The sequence below is a fragment of the Fistularia commersonii genome, chromosome 30 (genome assembly GCF_037954325.1).
Source record: "Fistularia commersonii isolate RoL2024-O1a breed Wild chromosome 30, RoL_Fcom_v1.0, whole genome shotgun sequence".
NCBI classification, from domain to species: Eukaryota; Metazoa; Chordata; class Actinopteri; order Syngnathiformes; family Fistulariidae; genus Fistularia; species Fistularia commersonii.
In genome coordinates this window covers 1,755,031-1,767,190 of record NC_141313.1, presented here as the reverse complement: position 1 = coordinate 1,767,190, position 12,160 = coordinate 1,755,031, and the positions used below count along the sequence as shown (strand labels likewise).

General features: G+C 42.5%; 1 protein-coding gene across 1 annotated transcript in view; it reads left to right on the top strand.

Moving 5' to 3' along the window:
* The window catches only part of septin7a (septin 7a), a 42,552-nt gene that overhangs the window by 4,045 nt on the left and 26,347 nt on the right, over nucleotides 1–12,160 (top strand). The window contains exon 2 of the mRNA XM_086178112.1: nucleotides 5,363–5,465. Within this exon, the coding sequence (XP_086034238.1) occupies nucleotides 5,456–5,465 (10 nt within the window). The 5' untranslated portion in view covers nucleotides 5,363–5,455. The remainder of the gene's footprint in view (nucleotides 1–5,362; nucleotides 5,466–12,160) is intronic.

The following is a 12,160-nucleotide window of genomic DNA, read 5'->3' as shown; positions in this document are numbered from 1 at the left end:
GTGTTATCGCTATCTTGTGTAAAAGGTCACATTGAAATTAGTAAAGGTCCAAAAAAACAACCAAACAAAATCTGTGGTATCGAGTCTTTTCGTCAGTTTTACCAAAATTGGGAATTTATCATATAAAGTATGTCGAAGTGGTCGCAGATGGAAATCACACATTCTTCGATAATTGTTTGTGGCCGTCCGACGTGAAATAAAATGCGGAGCTGCCAGCAAATCGTCCCCGAGGTCATCCCGGTTCAGGCTTGGATATCTAAAATATTTGTCATAAAGACCAGAAACTCTGCATCGAATTACACGAAAAACATTTGGTTTAGATTATACTCGAATGCAAAAAAAAAAAAAAAGACTTATCTTAAACTTCTCGTAGAAAATCGCCTCTTAAAGTTTATATCTGTCCTGTTGTAAAGCGGAGAAATCAAATCTGATGGGAGCCATCTGCTATTAGCAGAGCAGAGAGAGGGAAAAGAGTTCGGGGTGATTCACAAACTATGTCTGGCTCTCCCGAGGTCGTGGGAAGGAGTTTGTCGGGGATCGGCGTTCTCATGCTGAAGGCCGCAGCCTCTGCTTCTGGTCCTTTTAACCCCAGCTTCCTGCAGCCTCGCCGCACCGTTTCCTGCGGTGTTCCAGCAAACAGCCGAGCCCGGCGAGGACTCTGCGCTCACGCACGGGTTTAATCTGTCGGTAACACCGTCTGGAGATTAAAACACAGATGGAGGCTTAATGCCGTCAAACAGGCGCTACCTTTTTTTTTTTTTTTTTTTTCTTCCTTTGTAACCCCGATCTTGTCTGTGGAGACGGTATCTGGACCGCTTTTGACAGGAAGTGAACGCTGGCAAAGTTCACATTCTTACTGAGAGACTGGCGACGAAGATGACTGGCAGCTGAAAATGACTGAACCCGACGCCGCGCCGCTAAAGCGATTTCAATCAAATCACAAATAATAATCAATGCGCTGAAATATCACATTTCAATTAGTCTACTGGACTGTCTCGGAAAATTAGAATATTGTGATGAAGTTCAAAAACAAAACAAAAATGTCCTACATTCTGGATTCATTACAAATCAACTGAAATATTGCAAGACTTTTATTATTTTAATATTGCTGATTATTTACATCTTAAGAAAACTCAAAATATTAGAAAATCATGAAAAAGTAATTTTTGTTTTTTAATTGCATTACAGAAGATAAAGAACTTTATCACAATATTCTAATTTTTGGAGGCACTCCTGTATTTATAGTTATCATCATTTTATATGTTTGAAGCACAGTACGCTCACTTATTTATTATTGTTTATTTGTAATTATTTAGTTTATTATTATTTATCACTATTATTGTTTATTTTTTTAACTATTTTATTTATTTTATTATTATTTATTAGTGTTCATTTTATGGGCTGTACAGTAGTGAGAAGATCCCATCTGCAAATAAGCAAGGGATGGCCCAGCGGCGTTATTGGCCAAGTATGTGAACACACACAGGAATTTGACTCCTGACTCTTTTCCATTTCTCTCAAGAACTTAAATAGAATGGAACGTGGTCAAAACAGGGGGACGACCAGGCAATATTCATCAGCTATGTGTGTAAAACTACCGGCCTCACCCTTTTTTAGAAATTCCACGTCAGTTGTCCGTCAAAACTCCACTTCATTAATTCATAAACATTTCAAAAGCGCACCCGACTCCTTTAAGTGGAATTTTCTTTCGGGGGGGGGGAAAAAGTTAATTTTCAGGTAGCCTTCCCGCTTTTCACGTCCCGGTGAAAGATGTGTGCGGAAAGTGTCGATGGAAACCCAAGTGCAGCTTGAGGCTAAATGTTTGACACGTCTGCTGTTCATCAGCTGTCTCCTCACAGGAAACAGGAGACCTGGGATGGAAGCCAGTGGATTCCTAGTTTGTCCATAGTATGTGTGGTCCTACTTTGAACTGTGTGACAGGAGAAGGATTGGCCTGCACGGGAATAAGATACTTCACGATCTGTGTTTGTTACCGAGAGCTTTTTCTGTTTGTCCACGTCGTCCTGTTCCTAGACAGCGGTTGGTTGTTTGTTCACCGTTACCGTGATAATTAACAGCGATCGCGTTGTTAAAGCAGAATAAACAGGAAACACGCTTGAGTGTTTCTCCATCTTCTCAGAGGCACGGCACTTTTTTTTTTTTTTTTCTTTTTGGTGTAAAAACTAAATCTGGGAACTCCATCAAACAAAAATAGCACAGCAAGAAGGTCCCTGATTCAGAGTTCTCCGGGTTCCTCCGCAAAAGCAGGAGGTTATACCAATAGATAGAAGAATGGATTTCTAATCGTTTCACATTTAATTTCATTTGTGTGCCACTCATATCTCTTCTCATTTGATGAAAATGCTCCACAAATATACACTGCTCAAAAAAATAAAGGGAACACTTAAAAAACACATCCTAGATCTAAATGAATGAAATATTCTTATGAAATACTTTGCTCTTTACACAGTTGAATGTGCTGACAACAAAATCACACAAAAATGATCAATGGAAATCAATTGTATCAACCCATGGAGGTCTGGATTAGGAATCACACTCAACATTAAAGTGTAAAAACAAACTCCAGGCTGATCCAACTTTGATGTAATGTCCTTAAAACAAGTCAAAATGAATCTGTGTTGCTTCCTGAGTGGACACTATGATTTCGCAGAAGTGGGATTGACTTGGAGTTACATTGTGTTGTTCAAGTGTTCCCTTTATTTTTTTGAGCAGTATATTTATTCGTAGTATTCATACCTCATAGTTTAATGTAACTGCACTTTACTGCTGGTTAGCACTCTACTATTATTATTTTGTTAATGCAGCGTCACCGTGGGATTGTGAGAAACATCTTCTCGATTCCTCTGTATGGCCAGCACATGCAGAGATACGCACAATAAAGCTGACTTTGACTTATTTTTCAGCAATGACATGATTTTAAGTCACTGAAATAATGATTGTTTTTGGACCAGTGAAGTGAAATTGCACCTACACGGTCATTTCATCTTGGCTGCATGATGGAATCCAAAAAAAACCCATCTGTATCTTCACTTTCCATGTTGACAATCTGCATCCAGCGCCAAAAGCAGGATCTTGTCTCGTCATTGACGGCGTGCAGTCAGTCCTCGCCTGAAGGCTCGTGGTTTGGACACTCCCAATACATCTTTCAGGAGATGGTTTATTTCTACTTTCTGCCATTTGTCAAGCTTCCATCGCACAATGTGAAGATTTAAGCAAGGAAATGCTAACATACGAGAGCGTGAAAACATGGAAAACGTTGGAGAAACCCGCTCGTTAGAACGTTTAGACTGATCCATTTCGCAATATCGATTCTAATCGTCAATGTTCTCTTCTCCATTCCCCCTGCCTCTTTGGACCCGACCCCTGCCGCCTCGTGACGACAACATACCCCCTCTCCGCCTCAGCTGTAAGTATTGAGTTAAAGCTATCGTGTCCAAATCTTCTAGACGTGAATTTCTTCACTTGAGGTTCTTTTCTACAAGAATTCTCCATGACCCGGATGACTGAGAACCTCCACAGACTTAAAGCTGTTTTCGTTCACCGTCACACAATACTCATGGACGCACAAATACACAGTCATCCGTCCAAGTCTTGATAGTTTGAGCGATTCACGGGTTTTCGATCCAAGTCGAAAATTGATGACATTAGCGTCTTGTTGCTTTGGTGCCGTCTGTTTGTTTATCCTCAAGGCAGACATCCTTTTTTCGTGTGGGCCCTCTCATTTCCGTTCCCATCTGATCAATATCCCAGCTGTAAAAAGCCCACAGACAGAAGTCGTACTTTAGCACGTTATCTAGAAAAGTCTGGATTCTGTCTGTTTAACTCGTGAACCCCAATCTAGTTCTCTTTAGTTAATCTTTGCCCGTAAATCTAGAATTAAGGTTTGAAAATGGAAGTTGACACTTAGCAGATGCATATTTTGGGATCTGCTCGGCTTGGAAACCAAAGCACGAGATCCGTAACCCAACTGTCTTTATAGAAAATCTATAATTTGTCTGAAACCCTGCTGTGTGATAAACCAGAACTAATTGGAAGAAAGTCACTAACAGTAAAACCTAACCAGGATGCTAACGTCAGCATCTCCGTTTGCGAAAAAAAAATGTCTTGCTGCCGTCTCCGACTCCAAAAATCCCAGTGTTTGACGTCACCATCTCAGTTTCACATTGAAAAGTAACCATTTAACCATTTACGCGACAAAACCTGTGCGGATGCTAATAGTATGCCAAGCAGAAATTCTCTTCTGGGGGAAAAAAATAAGGAGAAAGAAAGGTTAAAATGCAGCAGAAAGATATATAACCAAACTGGAGACATTTCAACTATAAGCTTTTATAAATTAGAGAAAACCGTAATACAAATACTTATTTTTCTTCTTTTTAATGTGCTAGTCCCATAAACCCCAATGCTAATGGGAGCATGGTCTGTGAAAACCCTCATGTCAGCCGTTACTGTCGCGTTTTCGGGTTTCTTACAACTCGAACGGTGTCTTTTTTCGATTGTTTGATGATGTTATGTTTTTACGGTACACTACTGATGGCTACTGAGTGCCTCAAATCAGTAGCCATCTCTAGACAATAGCCACTGTCAGATAAAAAAATGGAAAAAAAATCACGTTACGCTCTTGTGTTGAGTGCCACACTCAGTGATGACATTCTCTGGCCAATCAGAAGCCGGCAGTCTGATGATGTCACGTTGTAGTTTCAGTTCAGCTCCTTAAAAAAAAATTTAAAAAAACCTGAGGATGATTTGTGCCGGAACTGTCGTGGAAAATGGCCACCAGGTGGAAAGCGGCACATCGGTTTACGAGCAAACTGCTTCCCGAAGAAACGGGTTTACGAACAAAATTCACGAATCGAAGAAATGCCTCTGAAATGGCGTTGGTTTGGTCGATGAACGAACCAAACTGGAGAACAGAAGGGATAAAGGGAGCCGATGTTCCTGAAGTAGAAGGGAGTCAATATAAAAAGGAGATTTTGTAGGATATTCTGAGCACAGAAAAATCATTTAATAACATTTCGGAACGAATTGAATCCATTAACGGCGAAACCGCCGCAGTTAAAAAACCTTGAGGAAGCCAGTAATTGGACCTTGAATCAACACTGTTTGCCTTTTTGTGATTATAGGCCGCAAATTATCATGCAATACTCCTGCAGTTTAGAGACCAGTCAAATTTTGGGCTTCTAATTCAGGCACGTCGTATTTATTGATGTTGGCAGGAAGAATTTGAGAGTGTAAAAGGTCTAAAAAATCGTGTGTAGATTCACATCAGCCCGTGCTCATTTTCCATGAAAGTGTTGTTGCCACCAGAGAAAAGCATCAGCTGTGTTTTATTTCTGGTCCACAGCAACAGAAGAACTTGGAGGGCTACGTGGGATTCGCAAATCTTCCCAACCAAGTTTACAGAAAGTCTGTGAAGAGAGGTTTCGAATTCACACTCATGGTTGTGGGTGAGTATTCATGACTTTTACACACACGAATCCTTTTTTTTTTTTTTACTCCAGATCTCGGCTCGTCTTGGTTTCTGATGTTCACGTGTTTATCAGTCCTGGGTTTAGCGGAAAGAACTTTCAACCGTTTGCCAAAACTCATTAAAGATGGTTTTAGTTGTGGAGGGAAAGTTGCTTGGCAAGCAGGACTCCCAAGAAACCATATTTAAAACAAATGTTTGCAGCAAAAGGGCCGCCGCCGCCGCCGCCGCTGCGTGTGTGTGCGGTATGTGTTTGTCGGGTTGTGAGCTGAGAAGAGTTTTACTGTCATTCCATTCATGTCTGCAAAGCCTGAGCCTATTTGGTAGCTATCCGCGTTGAAAGATGCCCCCAAACGGTCGCGCGTTGTCGCGATTGCGTCTTCTGCGCTGACCGGTTTCACGGCCCACCTGCCACCGGAGCCCCTCTTCTTCTTCTTCTTCTTCTTCTTCTTCTCCTCGGCATGGACTTCCTCCTCTTGGCTCGGTTCGTGTCGTCACGCCCTGGAGTTTCCCCCCGCTGTCCGCAAGCAGGAAAGAAACTGTTCTTCGGCAGTTTTGCGTGCGGCGTGTAATTAGAGTCGCGGGCTAATTTGGCAAAGCGAAGCGCTCGTCACGCCGGGCTCGATGGAGCATTAGATAGTGTTTGCTTTTCCTGACGTTTTCGGGAAGGCCGTAAACCGCACGCACCTACTGGGGAACTCGCCGCAAAAGGAATTTATGGGATGTTATGGAATCTAAAGACATATTCCATAGAGAGACGGGCTGAAGAGTTCTTGATACAAAGCAGTCATATTACTGTATTTTACTGTATTTCCTCGATGATTTTCCATGAAACCAGCCTTGGAGAGTGGATTGTTGTGGAAACCAGCCTGCTCACACCCTCAGGAAAGTATGAACACATCAGGAAAGAATACTTCCAGTGTCCAGCCGGGACAAACCCAGTGTACTCTAAGGGGAGAACTAGATGTGCTGAAGTTTAAACCATAAAAATCAACCCTTTGCTTTCAGTGATTTCAATGCATTTTCATGCTGCCTTTCAAAAGCGTCTGAGATTTTTTTTTTTTTTTTTTTTTCACAAAGCAAGAAAGAATTTCTAAATGAATTTGTTTCCCATCATGAATTGTATATTGTGCTGGTCCTGAAGACAAGGTTGCAGGCGAAGAGTGGGGTTCACCTCGGGTCGGTCAGAGACTTGCAATCATCCACCCTGTGGATAATTTAGAGTCTTCAGCAAAATTGTTGCATGCTTATGAACCCTAATCGTCACCTGGAGATAATCATCAATACAGCAAAATGCAAGGACATGCAAACGCCACACTGAAAAGTGTCCAGGTCGGCCGTCAAGATCAAGAATGAGTCATTCAGAAGGACGCTGAATGTTAGATGTTCTGGAGATAAAGTTAGACCGAGGACCTGGACCTGGACCTGGACCGAGGAGGATCTGGGTAGAATGATGCTGAGGTTGGAACCAAAGACCAGAGAGAGGCGTTTGGATGACAGGAAGTTAGTTGGTCACAGAAAGGGGGTCAATTGAAGCAAGCGATTATTTTATATTATTCATATATATCAAAAAATAAAGGGGACATTAAGATAACAAATCCCATTATCTGAATGAAGGAAATATTCTTATGAAAAACTTTACATAGTTGACAACAAAATCACACAGAAATGATCAATGGAAATCCAATTTATTAACCCGTGGAGGACTGGATTTTCAATCACACACAAAATGAACGGAATATTTGTCGTATTAGTAGTATTAACAATAACAATTATAAATATATATTTATTATTATTTTTTATTTTTTTAATTTATTTTTAATTTCTAATTTATTTTTTAATTTTATTTATTTTTTTATTTTTTTTTATTTTACCCCCCCCCCAAGTTGTTCTCATTAAAAATGTAACCCCCCTCAGAATGACAGTTTTCTGAATCTTCAGCTTTTTTTTTTTTTTTTTTTTGTAACTGAAGTTATTTCTTTTTTAATCGGAGTTCAAGTCTCGCGTCCATGACATGCATTCTCCTTCAACCTGTGTGAGCCTTCTGCCGCCGTCTACCATTAAACCGCTGCGGATCAATAACTGGCCTGCCTGCCTTGCATAGATGTGTAAAATTTAGGATATTTCTCGCGCGTGCACATCACCGCGAGCCGAGGCCGGCTCTCTCGGATCGGCCAGATTGTTCCCGTTTTAATCCCCTGCCCACACTGACGGGTTTATTCAGTGTTAACCCAAAGATATTAGCCTGGACGTCGACTGGAAATGTGCTGGCCGGCTACACCAAATAAACATATGCGAGGCTGCGATTCTAGCTTGAAAAACGTTAACAGAAATAAGAGGTCGGAGGTTTGCAGGGCGGATGCTCGATGGGGATGCCACAGTTAGCTGTTAAGTGAAAGTGGGCCAAAGCCATTTGTTTGTCAATGTCAATATTTGGCAGTGATTTGCACATTGGCAGGAAGTGACCTTTTCGTTGGCCGCCGCAAAGGCGACCCGTGGCCTTCGCTGCCCCGGCGGACGTTTTAATCTTCCTCAGAAAGAATGGCGCTACGTTAAACAAGAGGGGCTTTTGGGAGAAGGAGATGGAATCTGACTCAGGATGGCAGAAGGAAATTATTAGCTGCGCTGACAGATATATGTGCAACACTTTTGTAGTCGTCTAGATTTGTTAAACTTCTGGCTTGTTTCGGGGGGGGGAAGGAGAGAAGACGACGGCTTTCAGATTATTTTTATGTATATATTTATATAAAATCTGAAACGCAAATGTTCCATTTGTTGACCTTCAACAGCTAATTTCACCTGCACGTCATTATCGGCCCGGTGTTTGCAATGTAGCCCCGTCAAACAAATTAACCTCACGTTGGCCCTGTGTTACAAACCATTGCATTCAGCGGGACGTATCTTTGAATAAACTGATGGTTTCCACCGCCGCTGGAATTTCCTTTAAAGGAAGTGAGCTGAGTGGCGGTTTGAAGTGGCGAGCTTTGGCTCCCGCCGGTGCTGCGACAGAGATGCTCAGCTACAATAGCGCTAAATAGCATCGCTAATTTTTTCTTTTTTTTTTTTTTTTTTTTACCTGCCCAAAGTTTCACCCTCGCAAATCGCCGACGAGTATACTTTTCGGATAAATTGAGTCACGCAAATGATCCGTGGCAGGCACATGTGGACTCGATGTTGATTTTAGTCGATAGCAATCAGGGGTTGGGAAATGCAATGAAATCTTCTCGTCCAAAAGCCACGATGGATTGGGTTACAGCCTCACGACGCAAACATTTATTGGTTTTGGAGTGCCAGTACGGTATGGCAGTTTACTTATAGCTTCAAGGTCTAACCAGGTGGCATAATTTCGATATAATCAGTTAGTATATAGTGCTCCCCGCCCTTTGACGTATAGTAAACGTGTCTGCCAGTTTTTAGCAAAGCAAATATTGAACTTTTATGCAGAGGTTTTTACTGGCCCAAACCAATGGCAAGAGGGAGCACTACGACTCCCTATGATATTTATTGTATAAAATGGGCTTTTCTATCGAAGCTGGTCTTGTGCCATGTATAAACATACATTTTAATACTAAACTATTCTGTTGTGATCGGTCAACGGTTGCAAAAGGGATTAGTAAGGACTTGTAAGGACTCAAACATTACTTTGGAAGCTCATGATCAGCAGTAGAAGTTTAAAACTTTGACAAAACACCCGCAGCATGGCCCCCTTGTTTTCATTACCAGCCAGATTTTAATTTTACGTCGACAAAGTTTGCAAAACAAAGCGCTGAAGTGCTCATCAGAAAGAAAGTATCAAGTGCCGAGACTAAAGGGAACTGAAAATCATCCATGCCACTGGTTCAGTTTTAGAATCACATTCTTTGCATTAGTATATGTTGGGAAAATAAACCAACAAATAGTGAGTGTACATAAAATGCATTGTCTGCCTTGTGGAAATGTTGTGCCTGTCAACATTCCAGTGTGTGTTGCTGTCTTTCTTCATCCCAGATTAAATGCTGGTACATGACGCCACATTAAAATGAGATAAGAACAATGAAGATATGAGAAGGGGCCAAATCATACCGCTCTAAAAATGTCTCCCATCTCAAATGAGTCTCAGATAATGCATCTTGGTTACGCACTAAATTAATTTCTTTGGTACTCGCCAGCAGACATGGGTCGGCAGACTAAGAGGTCACATCGCAATTACTGAATGTCACTTAATGCCAAAGATTGTGTATTCTGATAGGGTACAGTTGTCTGCTGTGTTTGCCGACCCGGATCCTGCTTGCATAGGGGATCATATGTGACACCGTTCCCTTGTATCACAATCATTGTGAAATGTTAACCGTTAAAATGTTGGCGACAGCCAAGGACCTCGTGTTATGATGCAGATCTCCTGTGATAGCACAATTTCATTATTATAGTTCACCACGATACATTACAACGTGCGTTATATTGCAACGTTGTTGTGCCAACACGACGAAAGTGTCCTTTTTGGGTTTTCACTTTTTCATTATGGTTTTAATAATACTTCATTTGTCGGTTGCTTGCCTTCATGGAAAAAAGGCGTGTCTAGCTTTGCGAGAAATCCCCCTAAAAAGGTCAAACGATCGCGGCGCTTGACAGAGTGTTTATAACCGCAGCGTTTTTGATTCAGAGTGGATGTGGAAGTGTAACATAACCCACGGAGTGAGGTGACGTCACACAGATCACCGGCCCACTCTGTCCTCCAGGCTACTGTTTGCTTTTCAGTCAGACATCTAAGTGTTGTCCGGTGACATGTTGTGCTCAAATTTTTAATATCGTATATCAGCCCAGGCCAGTTATAGTCCCATCAAATCTCCACAGTTCATTTCCTCTGGTAACCTGGTTCCGCACCATCCCCTCATTATAGCCAACCACAGCTCAAACCAACCACCACCACCAGCTTTGGTTCTGTTTTAACCATCTGGTAGCGGCGTCACAAGCCGAGACTTGAACTTGGATCAACGTCTCGCCACGTCTTTTTGGTCACATGCGTTTGTCCCGGAGTCTGCGCTGACCGCAGTCCCGTGAGTACCATCGGCCCTCTGCGAAAAATCGTCCCGCGTTCCATTTCAGCGGAGTTTACGGCCGACCGGCGCGTTTCATCGCAGACCGGCAATAATCGCTGAAGCATTTCTGTTGAGATTGCAAGATAAATGCGGCCTGCCCCTCGCTGGAAACTATTCGTGACCTTGAGATTGCGGCGACTGAAGGATGCGTTTGTGTGATGTTTTTCTTCATCTCGCTGCCGCTCCGTGTCAATGGGCCGCTGAGTGGGCAGGCTGTCGGCGGTGGCCGTCGGCCAGGATCACTTGCAAAGGTCACGAGCCGCTCCGTGGCCGCCGTGCCAAGCTGGCATATGACCGCCTCTTCCTCCACACTGGAGGTTTTGTTCAAAGTCGCCCTCCAAGTACCCTGGATTTAGCAAGCAGTGCCGTTGGATTACCGTCAGCGGTCCCCGAAGGGACCTGTAGCCTTATGAATGTTTAGAATCAGAATCAGAACAACTTTATTAATCCCGAAGGAAATTGCTGTGCCAGAGTTACAGAAAATATAACCGTAATAAATAATAAAAGAAAAGGCAGAATTAGAAATAAAAATAAACTATAAAGTGTCTCAGTGAAACTATAAAGTGTCTTAGTAAACAGTGATAAAACTATAAGTGTCTTAGTAACAAGTGAGGTAAGGAGTGCACAATAGTATGATAATCTAATAGTATGATATTCTAATTCTGCCTTTTCTTTTATTATTTATTACTGTTATATTTTCTGTATTTTCTGTAAATGCAGCTTCAGGGCGGCACTGGCCCATGTCTCTCCAAGCCTGCCTTGGGGGGGCACGGAGCAGAGTCTCCCTGTGCCGGTCCCAAGCCCGGATAAATGCAGAGGGTTGCGTCAGGAAGGGCATTCGGCGTAAAACTTTTGCCAAAACCAAATATGCGAGTCAACCATAACTATATCATACCGGATCGGTCGCGGACCGGGTTAACAACGACCGCCATTGGTACGGATGACCTACAGGGTACTAATGGAAATTGGGCTACTGTGGGTCGAAGGACAAGAACAAGAAGAAGAGGAGGAGGTCGCGTTCGGAAGCAGAGAGAGAGGAGGAAAGGAAAGAGTCTGGGACTGAGAGTAGGGACTTTGAATATTGGGACTATGACAGGAAAAGGTAGAGAGTTGGTGGACATGATGCAGAGAAGGAAGGTGGATATACTGTGTGTCCAGGAGACCAGGTGGAAAGGTAGTAAGGCTAGAAGCTTAGGAGCAGGCTGTAAGTTGTACTATTATGGTACTGACAAGAAGAGAAATGGAGTAGGAGTTATCTTGAAGGAGGAGTTTGTTAGGAACGTCCTAGAGGTGAAAAGAATGTCAGATAGACTTATGAGTCTGACACTGGAAATCGAAGGTGTGATGCTCAATGTTGTTAGTGGCTATGCCCCGCAGGTGGGATGTGAATCTGAAGAGAAGGAGAAGTTCTGGAATGAGTTGGATGAAGTGATGCAGAATATTCCCAGAAATGAGAGAGTGGTCATTGGTGCAGACTTCAATGGACATGTTGGTGAAGGCAATAGAGGGGATGAAGAAGTGATGGGCAGATTTGGTATCCAGGATTGGAATGCAGAGGGACAGATGGTGGTAGATTTTGCCAAAAGAATGGAAATGGCTG